Raw genomic sequence first — 12,982 nt, 5'->3', positions numbered from 1 at the left:
TGAATTGGTGGGATGATGGAGAGCATGCTGTAGAGAAATAAAGGGAACAAGGGTGGAAAGAGGAAATGTACAGAAATGGGACAAATGGAGGGAAAGCCGGAGGGTGGAAATCAATTTGTGATTGATGAATGAGTGCATGGATGATAAAATTATGTAGCAACACGCAACGCGCCGCCCTCGGGAGTCCAATGCCTCAAACTTTACCCATTTGTCATTAATATTTGCTGTATTACGTAATGATGAAAATTACCCAGTTCCTGACTACTTGCAGAGAACTTCTGAATAGTTTCACTGACACTCTGATGGCAGGTTCTTTCATTAGCACAATTCTTCTTCAGGAAAGAAAAGGCTTTGGCAGCAGAAGTGAGCTTTCCTGCCAATGACGTCCTACTGAACTGCAACTGAAACACGTCATCCCTCACAAATAAAGCAGCCCTCCTTTAGACAAAGTTCACAAATATGTCACCTTGTTTGGACTTGTAAATGTTGGGCCTCTGTTCTGCCAATTTAACAAAGTCTGGAAATGCTGGAGTTTATCCCACCCAGGTGTCCGTACTCTAAGCTCAGCATGAGGATGTTGTTGGTGCAACAGTATGATGTTTGACAGTGTTTGCAGACATGAAAAGAAAAAAAAATCAGAAAAGAGGCCAGAAGCAGATCTACTCTCTTTATCTTATTGGGTACATTTACATGCACAAAATACTCCAGTTTTTCGTGCTTATTCCATAAACAACAACATTCCCAATAAGCTGTTTACATGGCCAATGAAAATTAATATTCCACTAATATAACCATTTACATGCAGTTGTGCATGCTCCGATTAACATGCCCCCCAAAAAATTTTCCACCAGTGGTAGATTTGTTCGACTGTGCAAACAAATCTACCTTTAACCACCTTCTTGAAAAAGGTTGGCAAATGACTTAAATTTAAATTAAATTTGAAGTACTGTCACAATTAAAAAAAATAGTAGAATATTAGTTCGCATGTAAATGTAATCACCAAAAATTGCGCCGCTTGCTAGCGTTTGCATCAGAGGAAAGATGGCGGAGTTTTTATATTTTTTATTCCTATTTTAATGTTGCACCGAGCTGCTGCAACAAGTTAATTTCTTTGTTGTGTAGATCAGTAAAGGTTATCTTATTATATTTACGATACAAAAAAAAACCCCACAAGTATTACTTCAATTGATCAGGAAGATCCACATTTCCAATAAAAACACTTACGGAACTTATACGTCGGTTACCGCTGATACTGGATGCAGTCGTCTCAAAAACGTTGCGCCCAACCTACAGTTCCCCCACGCATAAAAGCGCTTGCTCTTTTAGCACCGCTGTTGTTGTTTTGCATCCATTATGGATCGAGCAGCCCCCTCCATGTTGCGAACCATGTGCAGACAACTCACATGCTCTGAATTTTGCATAGAGCTCCTTCAAAAAAAAATAATAATAAATTCACTGTTTTTTAAAAAAAGCTAAATATTTTCCTAAATTGGCTGGGCACTGTGGTTTTGATTGGAACTATTTTCAGATTAATATTCATTTAATGCTCTTGTGAGTATTTGGGGCAGCAGGACGGTGTACTCTGCATTAATAACAGTGTGTGTGTTCACGGTAATGAGAGAACATGTCACTTAGTGCAACAGTGTGGCTCATTGATGTGTTATTTTAAAGCAGCGGAGTTCAGAGGAATAACATTTATCAGGCGTTCAGGAGATTTGTTGACAGTAAATAAAATATTTGATAGAATATCACCAGCTTTTATCCTTCAAGAAACTCATCAGTGTGTTAGTCACTGCGTTACAAGGTGGTTATTTTCCATAACGCCGCGCAGACAGCCACCCCTCTCAGCTCAAACACACACAGCCTCTGTTGACAGGGCCAGCGGAAGTGCCAGACGTCATTAGCAGAGACAAGGCCGCAGAGGAGCACAAAGGAGCTCTGTCACTGAGATATGAAGAGGGAGAGAGGGAGAGAGGGAGAGGGGGGGAGAGGGGGGGGGGGGGAGAAAAGGAAGGAGGGAGGAGGATTAGGGAAAGGAGGGCAGAGAGATGAATTGGAGAGAGAAGAGATATTAGAGAGAATATGAGTTGAAAAGTATGAGAGAAAGAATAAAGGTGGTGAGAGAAAGTGAGCAGCAGAGGGAGAGAAAGAAGGACAGAAGATGTCAGAAAAGGAGAGAAGGTGAAAGATGAGGGTGACAGAAAAGAAAAGAAAGGACAAAGACAATAAAGAAGGGAAGGGAAAGAAAAAGAGAGAAAACGCTTCAGACTTTCACAGAAACATCTGACTTTAGGAATGTCAGTTCCTGTTTATTTTGCTTTCAACAAGCAACTATTAACCTGTTCATTTTTAAGAAAAAAAAAGAGCAAAGTATTAACACATTCTTATCCCAGCTCGTCAAATATCGTAGCTTGGTCAGTGCAGTTCACGTCTACATATGACGCCATCCGTATCCATCTGCATCTGTTGCTGGCGATCCAGGACGGCGTGTTAATTTACCCCATTTAATGCATTGTGTGTTTTCAAAATATACTTCCGTTTTCATGGGATATGTAAAGTTTCCGCTCGTCAGACACATAGTCTCTTTAAGAATAAACCTACAGCATAAGTAAAAAAAAAACAAAAACTACCCTGAATCTCAAAATATTTGTATTAAACAGCCAAATCTGATTTGAGTGACATAATTCTGTGTCGGGCACAGCCCTAGTCAACAATATTAAAGCATTTTTACAGCGCAAAATTGAGTCTCTGTTTTCACAGCAACGTTGGGTCTGGATGACGTGAGTGGCAGTAATCACTGAATGAGCAGCTTTGCTTGTTAGTTAGCAGCTACCACACCCAAGAGGTGTGCAGTGAAAAAAACTGAAGAGTAGCTGCTTTAACCTCTGCACTCATGTGTCCAAAATATTCGCTTAACACATTAATAGTTAACTTTTGACACTCCGATTTGACTCTTTTATTTACTGTTCTTCGCAAATCCAACTATCAGTCATTTTTCATACTTCTAATTTCTTTTCTAGTTTTTTTGTGTCAGTTAATTTTTAATTTAGTCAATCATGAACTTTTTTCATCTGTCAGTCTCTAACATTCACCGTCTGTTTTTGTCTCCCCTACTTTGCCTCTCTTCCTGTCTTCTTCCTGTCTTCTTCATATCATTCCACTAGTTTGGACTCGTGGCAGGTAGGCTGACAGATTTACAGGTGCTTCTCATCTCCTGCCTCGAGAGAAACAAAAAAAACACACACTATACATCGGAGGCTGTCTGGTTGTGTCAACAGTTTTGAATTCTTGCTGGCGTGTGTGAGCCACTTCATTGATTAAACATGGCAGGAAGTGAAGACCAATAAATAACCTTTATAGATCAGTGCTAAGTGCTTTTTTTTAAGTGCGAGCGGCCACGAGGCGCCGGTCCAGCCGCACGTCCACCGCAGCCAGCTGACACACTCTCACGCTGCACTGCGTTATTGGCGAAAGCCGGTTGCAGCTGGGTGGAGGATCAGAGCGCAGTCACAGAAGTGAACATCAAGATAAGGGGAAGTCAGAACAGACAGAACACGTCAGGCCCACTGGCAAAAGAAAAAACAGAAACACCGACTGATGAGGACAAGTTGCAATAGAGTCGTATCCTGTACACTGGAAATGAGTCAAGACTGAACTGAACATCAAAGTATAAAAACTGCGTTACAGGTTTCCTCAGAAAATACATTCTCTAAAGCGCTGTCTTCCAAAAAGCCCTGTGTGTTAGTTTGGAAAGTAAAGTTTGGATCATTTGAAGTGGGGTTGTATGAGGCACTCAGTGTATTACATGCGGTCGAGCCTAAATCCATCGCTTATTTTCATTTTATTTGAGCACTGTTTGCCCATCAGAACATTTCAAGAGGTAGTTGTTGAAATCTTTGACAAACATCAACAGATGCAACTGGTGCAATAATTTCTTATCACAATAACATTCGCTGTTTATCTGATGGAGACAGCACAGATAGAAGTTTTGCGGTATCGATCAATCACACTAGTCATTAAATAAAAGTGAACACTGCTACATTAACAAGCAACTAGCAGTGCAACCCGTGCTCCACCCTGCACCAGCCTGCAATGATGTTAGAGACAAGCGAGTTCAGCTAATTCTCTTTGACTTTGACACGGGAGTCCGTGTTTTTATGAGTTTTTTCTACGCCTAATTTCCCTAGTTTGTTTGTTTTTTATTTTTTTATAATATCTAATAATATCTATCCTCCCGGCTAATTTTTAGGGCATTTTCCTGTCACCTTTTTATTACAGAATTTCTTTTTCTCAGGTACTTGATTTAAGGTCATTTCCTTTTTTTAAAATTTCTTTTTTTTTAGGTAATTTTCTTTTTGATCTGATTTCTTTTTGAAAGAAAAGGTTTCAAAGGGTTACCCATGATATTTCTACATTTCATGATTGGAGGCATTTAAACGAAAACAGAATATGTTATGTCTCCGATGCTGTACAGCTTTTAAAGCATCTGACCGAGAGCTCACATGAGGAAATTACAGAGACGGCCTGTTGGCCTCTCTGTGCTCTCTCCTACAACATTTAGTTTCATCGACTGGTTTACCAGGAAGCACGCTGCATATTTAGCCTTCCCCATCTGCCGCGGACGGGCACAATGAAGTGTTTGTGCGCCTCCGGTCTGTGTCCTCTGTCCGCCCCCCGTCCTCTTTCCTTTAAGCCACAGATGTTCCCAGTGCCATCCCACTAAAGCGCCTCCGGACAAGACTGTGTTCTGTGTTCGCCGGTAGCGAAAAGCCGCAAAAGTCTAAGAGGACACCATGGGAACCGAGTGGTTGGCTTTGATAGTGCAGTCATACAGACTTTTTGGGATGTTTGCGCCGTTCATTCATAAGTGAATCTTTGTGAGACAAGCAGGGACAGAGGCGAGGGATGGTAAATGAAAGCAGGCCGCGGTGATGACTGTGCATTTGTCATCGCTGGACAATGAATGACCACAGAGCTGAAAATAGCAAACAGTGGATGGTAGCCGTGGTCAGCTTTCAGAGAGGAAGTGAACATTCATCAAGTGTGCAGGAACTGTGTTTTTTGCCATTAATTTTGCAGTCTTTTGGCATCTTTTCTTCTAATCCTGGACCTCTTTATACGGTGTTAAAAGTAACGCACTGTACCTTCCTCTTTCGCTGGCGAGAGCGTCAATCTCATCAAAGAAGACGATGGAGGGAGCGACGGCCCTCGCCTTCCGAAACACCTGCGAGTTAGCAACAATAGAGGAGAAGAAAACAGGACAAATCTTAAACAGGACAAATGAATCATTCTGAGCGCAAACATACACAGGAAATACTGCACTTGTTAATGTCATAAATTGCACCTCAGGTCATCCGTTCAATACATCAGAAACTAAAAATAGTCTGAAAAGAATGTCAGCTTGCATAACTTCAACATAACAATAGTCATAACAAACCACTGTAATGTGATCAGGTTAAAAGTCAAAAGTACTCACCTCTCTCACAGCTCTTTCAGACTCTCCAACATACTTGCTCAGTAATTCCGGACCCTAAAAAGGTAAAGTTTAAAAATTAGTTAAGATTTGGTTTATATTTTGCAGCCCAATAAGAAAAAAAGAAAATGCTGACCATGGACATGTTATATTTGTATGTTTCATTCATATCATATCAATGTTTCTAAACTGACGTTGTATATGAGCTGAGGTTGAGGGGATGGTAGGATGTGTGACACCTTGAATCCGATTGTTCATTTGCACAGTTAGGTTTGGTCCACCAAACCCAAAAGTTTTGTTTTCTAGTAACACATCATGACATTTTTAGCTGTGTTTTAGCCACTAAACGTGGTTGTTTTGGGCTTCGAATTGCAACGTTTTTTTTTTTTTCTGCAGTGTTTGGGTCACCGAACTTGAGTGTGCCATTTCCAGTGGCGTGTGAACAGATAACCCTGGGTATTTTTTTTTGCAACCCATCGCACTGCTTCCGTCAGCCTTTGAAATACTGAGCCTGGATGTTTAGTTGCAACAAATTGCAGCACATCCAGCTGAATTTCAAGCTGCATTTTCAGTGACATTTCCCACAGCATTTGAGCCTCAAAACCTTTTTTTAACAACATACTGCAGCATTTCTAGCTGCATTTGAGCCACCATCCCAGTTGTTTTTGGCGACATATCACTGAGATTCCTGAATTGTTTGAGCTAAATAACCTGGTTGTTTTTTAAGTGACATATTGCAGCATTTGCGGCACAGATTGTGTGGGTATTTTAAGCAAAAGTTAAAGTTTCAAGTTTCAACAAGTCCACTTCACAATAAGGTAGATGTGTGACTTATTCTAGGTTTACAGAAACATACCATGTCTGAATTTATTCTGGTGTTCGGGTTGAAAATTTAATGTACTGAAAACTAGAACTGTTCTAGTATTGCACTACATAAATTATAATAAGCTAGAGTGCTGTATTGTTTCATTTCATGATGTAAAGACAAAAGGAAGCTAAGCTAATAAATCCATAGCGACAATTGACTGAGTTAAACGTCTCTGAAATTAAGGAGTGGTAAATAACTGCCCATCATCTTCACTCATGATCATGGTTATATTTTGTGACGTATCCCCTGGTGGCACCATGTTTATCGATGGTTAAAAAACTGAGCTAACATTCTGAAAGTGCAGAGAAGCAGCTGCTGCTCTGTGGCGTCTTTCGGAGATTAAAAAGAGGAACACAGTGAAACAGTGATAACGCAGCGTGAGAATGTCATGAAGGACAGCAGGGTGTGTGTGGTGTATTTCCACAGAGCTGTTTCTACGTTCACTGTGCACTGGTTTATGTTCAGTTGGCAAATAAAGACAATTACCACAGTGTGAACTCTACAGCGCCATGTTTGATAGTACATAGCACTACTTGTACTGCTACTACCATTAGTTCCATTTTTACACATTAAATCAAATCTGATCTTTGGCATGTTCTCACAGGAAATCAAAACAAAGCACAACATTTAATTTAGATCAACAGTGTGCAACATAGACAGCTAAATTTGTTAGAACATGCAACCTTCTGTTGAATATTACTGCCACTCCGTCACTATTACTGGTTATTTGATTGCTGCAGCTCATTCTGTGAATTAAAACCACTGCTACTAGGATAACATCTACTCTGAAATATGACAGCACATTTTTTTCTCTATTTCGGTCTTTTGTATAAACTATAAGGATGCTTTCTCCAGGAATTTCATTGCTGTGGGAGCCCTGATTGATTAGCCTCATGTGTTTAGTTACCTGTCAACATAAATGGAAAAATTTGTCAGTGGCAGCGACTAAATAGTGAATTCAGGTGTAATGAAACAAAACAGTAATTAGAGATGACGGAGTCTGCATAATAACTCGTTTGTCTATCCTACCAAACGATGGCTCTAAAGCATGATTTTGTTATTTTCTAACAAAGAGAAAAGAAAAGATAAAAAAGATTAAGTGATTTACCAAATTGTTACGCCATTTCAGTGTTAGCGAAACCTCTCTGCAGCATCACCGTGACGCTTACCCTGCATGCCGTTTTCATACAATAACTGCATATTTCAGATTTAGCTGGGCAAGTGTGAACACTACAAATTCTGCAAGAAAACCTGTTTCTATGACTCCGCGTAAAACTAGTTGCACTACAACTAATTTTACTGTTATTACCACTACTAACTGAGCCTCCTCCTCCTCTGCTTCAGTCCATTTCTCCCTCTTCTCTCCTTCACTCTGTAGCAGATAAACATCCACTCAGCCCTCAGAAGAACTTCCTCCCCAGCGATCTACCCTTTCAACACCTCTAGGCTGACGGAGGAGACGACACTTAACTCCCAGCCCTTTTGTCTCCTGCAGTAAGTGTGGAGGTTGACTCATTAATCCCAGGTTCCTCTCTCTGAGGCAGAGCCAAGGGCTGGACATGGTGAGTTTAAAACCATTGACAGTGCAGAGATCCGAGCTGTGTGTGTGCGTGTGTGTGTGCGTGTGTGTGTGTGTGTGTGTGTGTGTGTGTCTTGGATGTGAGCGTGTTTGAGTGGCTGCACTGAGAGGAAACTGAAATTGACAAGATGATAATAGGGCTTTTTCACACAGAGGAAACAGGCTGAGCCTTAAAGTATCCACATTTAAATCTGGATATCGTATCTATGTCAAAGAAACCGCCGCACTGGAAAAACCTGATACTGTTATTGCAGATGCTGGAGAGCGGCTTTTAGCGGGAGGGACAGGATGTTTTTTAACCTTTTAGTGAAGCCAATACTGCTGCCCAAAGATTATAGTACACCTCTTTTTTTTTAATCACCTTTGGATCAAAAACAAAACATAATTCAAAAAATGATCATGTCTCCAACCACAGAGTAAAAGTGAAAATATTCTAAACTTAAGCTACTGTGTATTTGTGTTGTAAGGGCCTATTTGTACAGAGGTGTAGACCTGCTAGGGCAGAAAAAAACAAAACTGATCAGTATCAGGTAATACACATGAACGTTTCTTGTTATGACATGATGTTTTTCACTTTTTTTACAGGATATTTTCATGTAGTTTTCCTCTAATGTTTCTTGCTATAATAATATATCTATTTATCTTGTTATAACATGGATTGCTTCACGTTATTGCGTGTTACAGATCACGTTATAACATGCAATGTTTCATGATATGACGAGATAAATAAGTATATTGTCATGACAAGAAAGTCTTCTTGTTATAACAAAAAAGTTTCTTGTTATAAAAACAGTGTCTTTCTTTTTATAACATGACAACATCTTGTTATAACATGAGAAATATTACGTAATAACAATAAACTCTTCCTGGTATAATAAGAAAAGTTTCTTGTTATATAATGAAAACATATTTTGTCATCTTGTAATAACAAAAATATTATAACAAGAACCTTTAGTATAACTTTTATAAACCTATAAGAACATTTTCTTAACACAATATAAAAACATGTTACAACATAAACATCTTGTTATAACATGAAAAATATTTTGTTATCACAAGAAACGTTTTTGTTATGAGAAAAGGATCAGAAGAAACTTTTCTGGGTATGATGAGATTTTTTTTTTCTTGCTGTAACATGACATTTTTTCATAAAATAAAAATATCTTGTAGAAACATGAAGATCTTGTTCTTGTTCATTACTTGTTTTTATTTATTCATTTATTTATTTTCTGTTTTTTTTGTTGTTCCTGGCCTGACGGTTTCATGATTGAAAATGAGATTCAAGTTAAATTTGTTTATGCGATTGATGACCTCTGACATGCAAATGTTAATGCATTTACCAACAAAAACCTCCTCTGTTTATTCTTCACAATATTAAAATCGTATTGTCACTTTGATCTGGATAAGAGTAATGTTCAGAGTAAGAACGATGAAACAGAATTATATTTGTTGCGCTTCAGGAAAACACAAACTCTTTGTCCCTGTTTATACCACACTATCATAATTGAAAAAAATCCAAACAAACGAAAACAAGCCCTAAAATCCCACCGGCACTCAGACGGCTCAATGACCCCGGCTGACAGATTCGTGTCGAAGCTTTCCGTCTCGCATGGCAACAGCTTTGGAAATGTTTACTGATCAAAAATTCAACAAGCTGATCAATCAATCTCTGTCAACCGGCCTGAATGGGCAGAAGTGCGGGGGGCAGAGGGGGTGGCGGAGAGGATGGGGTGATGAATGAGAGGGGACAAACACGGGGTCAAAGGTCAGACAGGGAAGCTTTCTGCACAGGAAGTTGGGCAGTCAGACCGCCTCAGGGTCATCAGGGAAACATCTCCATGACTGCTTTGGCACTTTCGATGCTCTGTGTGTATGAGTTAATTTTTAATCTGTGCTAATCCCTTTGACTCACTGGTCGGCCACTCATCACATAACCCACATAACTTTATTCTAAAGTATGGAGAGATACTAAATAATATCTCGCCGGGCGCGAGATGAGAAGCAGGGCAATAACAGATCAGATATTCAGATCATCAAGTTAATATCATCTCCTCTGAAAACTTGCTCACAGAAAGTTGGCTATCACTACACTGCCTTTATAACTGAGCTGAAGTCCTTTTTCTTTTCTTTTTTTGTCAGTCAGATTTTGGATTTGCACTATTCTTTTTTTCAATATTTCATATTCAGTTGTTTGGCAGATCAACCACCCAACACCTGTAATACATTATTTGTTCATATTTATGTAAAAAAATTGGGAAACACAAAAACCTTTTGCCCAACACCTCCTCAGTTTGAACCCATCATGCACTGCACCACAGTCAGCCAGCAATTATTTTTTAATATTGGCTAGACAAAGAAAATAAAACATATTGAAAAAAGTATAATTATTACCGTAATAATGAAAACTCACTTTAATAGCCAGGAAGTTGAGCCCACTTTCATTGGCCAGAGCCTTGGCTATCATGGTCTTGGAGCAGCCTGGAGGCCCGTACAGGAGGACTCCTTTAGGCGGCTGGATCCCCATGCGGGTGAAGGCCTCGGGGTGCCTCAGGGGCCACTCCACGGCCTGCTTCAGTTTCAGCTTCACCTCCTCCATCCCTCCTACATCTGACCAGCGTATCTGGAAGAAGGAGAAGAGGTAAAATCAGGGCTTAGAACAAGAGTAGAAATGCTGCCATACTCATATTATACATGTAGATGAAGTGCCCAATAAAGCCCCTTGCATCTATATTTTTACTAAATGCACAAACAAATCAATACCCTGTATCACTGCATAGCATGTAACATCAAGGTTCCATAAATGCAACATATGAGTTTGGCATCCAGTGATTAAGGACTTAAACAAAATCTCTTTGACGTCCAATGTATTACCAGTATCTTTATTTAAAGCTACTACATTACTTTTTTTTTTTTTACTTTTAAAAATAGCATTTTTGTTTGTTGACCATGAATAATATAAAAAGGTAAAAAATAATGTGGATGACAGAGAAGTAATAAAAGAATACTCGGAAGATGAAGGAATAGAAGACAATGAAGACAACAACAACAATATAGAAAGATAAGAAGACAAAGACAACAAAGTAGCACAATAAGCATATGATGAAGCAGGAGTAGCAGAAGAAAAAGATGCGTCAGTAGAAAATAGAAAGAAAATAGAAAAAGATTTGTAATAGCAAAGAAGAACTAGTGGAAGAACAACTAGTCTTAAAAAAGAGGTATAATGATGGATAAAGGAGAAGAAGATTAATGCAAGAGGAAAAAACACTGGAAGAAGAAAAAGAACAAGAAGAGGCAGTAAGTGGAAGAAGTAGAAGAAAATGGAAAAGTAGTAGAAGTAGTAGAGGAAGATGAAGTAGAAGAAGTACAAGATGGATAGGAAGAAGTAGTAAAGATGAAGATGACATTGAAGTATAACTTCCAGTAGAATAAGAGGAAGAAGTCAAACAAGTAAAAAGAATAAGGTAAAGCATTACTACAAAAAGAAGAGAGAAGAAGAGGATTATAAGTGGAGAAGGTAATAGCAGACATAAAAGAAGTCCAAGTCAAAATAGAAGTGGTAGAAGTCCAACACCTAGAGAAAAGGAGGACGAAAAAGCAGAGGATGTAGAGGGAGAACTGGTAGTATTAGAAGATGTAAAACAAGAAGAAGAAAAAGAAGAAGATGAGGTTGTACAAGTAGCACAAGAAGTAGTAGTACAAAAAGGAGAGGTAGAAGAAGAAGATGTAGTAGAATTAGATGATGGCGAAGTAGTAGTAGCAGATGTAGATGAAAAAGAAGTAGTAGAAGAAGTACTAAGAAAAAAGAGTATTATTACAGGACGTAGAACAGACAAGACAGAGGTAGACAAAGTAGTAGAAGTCCTAGTTGAAGAAGAGGTAGAAGATGAAGAGGAAAGAGTAGAAGGAGTTGAACAAGAAGTAAAAGAAGAACAAGAAGAACAACAATCTAATCAAAACGCAATTGCATCTCAGTGGTATTAATCACACAAAGGCATGTAATCAAACCAAATGGATCGTATGTATTGAGCTGGAAGTGGACAACAATGAGAGGCCAAGAACTAATAAATGATCAACACTGGTCTAATATACGGCTCGAGCTCACTCTGGGTCTTCTGAAGGATCATACAGTTCTAATCTGTGGCAGCTCAAACACAAACACCTCGCCAACAATAAATGCAACGGACCAAACAAACTCTGATTGCGCGCTGATGTCACTGATGTTCTCATGTAACCCACACGGAGGACCTTTTTAACTTTCTGACCGCCCAAGAAAATTGCAGAGAGTTCTTCCAGGCGGATGACGGGGTCAGAGGGGGAAGTGAAATATAAAAGCATATTTGGAAGGCGATGGAGGAACGGAGGGCTCGGGTTGAGTCAGGGAGACTCTGGACGGAGTGAACAACAACAGACGGAGTCGGCCAGCAGCTGTCTGTCTGACAGATGGAAGGAGGGAAGAAGGGAGGGAGAGTCCGGCAGTGAACAACCGGAGGAGATAAAGCAGATAAGAAGAAAAGCCGACGTCCAAAAAACCCTCTCAGACCTCTTTCTCGTCCTTCCTGTTTCTTTCTTCATTACAATCCATTATTCCCTCACTGTTCAACTCTACCCCACCTCCTCTACAATCTCCGTCTTTTTTCTCTCCATCTTCTAATCCACCTTTATGTCCTCTCTTTCTCTCCATGTTTCTTATCTGCTCTCTTTTTCTTCCCTCAGCTCCCTGTGCTTTACATGCACAGACAAAAACAGGTTACAAGGAGAAATCATGTTGCGCAGGAAGTCGTACACTGTGTTCACGTGAACTATAAAAGCCTGGTCGTCAGTAATCAGATTTCTCCCCTATCGCCAACCTTATTTTGATCAATGACTTATTCTTTAAAGGGGCACTAATCTAATATCACACACTAAAGAAGAGATACTCAACTTGCTTTGTTTGGAGACCACTTTTGCAAAATGATGTTTTTAGGATATTAGGACATTTCTAAGATTTTAGGATGTTCTTAGGATTTAAGGAAATTTCTAGGATTTAGGGACATTTCTAGGATTTCGGGATATTTCTCAGATT

At 39.4% G+C, this 12,982-nt stretch overlaps 1 protein-coding gene across 2 annotated transcripts in view; it reads right to left on the bottom strand.

The window, feature by feature from the left end:
* The window catches only part of spata5 (spermatogenesis associated 5), a 140,904-nt gene that overhangs the window by 96,307 nt on the left and 31,615 nt on the right, over window positions 1-12,982 (bottom strand). Inside the window, exons 13-16 of one of the 2 annotated variants that reach the window (XM_042492954.1) lie at window positions 10,331-10,540; window positions 5,477-5,530; window positions 5,145-5,224; window positions 3,487-3,566 (exon numbers count right to left, since the gene is read on the bottom strand). In XM_042492954.1, coding sequence (XP_042348888.1) covers window positions 3,539-3,566; window positions 5,145-5,224; window positions 5,477-5,530; window positions 10,331-10,540 — 372 coding nt within the window. In that variant the 3' untranslated portion in view covers window positions 3,487-3,538. Of the gene's footprint in view, window positions 1-3,486; window positions 3,567-5,144; window positions 5,225-5,476; window positions 5,531-10,330; window positions 10,541-12,982 lie in introns of those variants that run through there. The other variant, XM_042492953.1, reaches the window with a different exon arrangement.

Source organism: Plectropomus leopardus, chromosome 9 (assembly GCF_008729295.1).
Source record: "Plectropomus leopardus isolate mb chromosome 9, YSFRI_Pleo_2.0, whole genome shotgun sequence".
Lineage (NCBI taxonomy): Eukaryota > Metazoa > Chordata > Actinopteri > Perciformes > Serranidae > Plectropomus > Plectropomus leopardus.
This window is presented reverse-complemented; position numbering and strand designations above follow the sequence as displayed.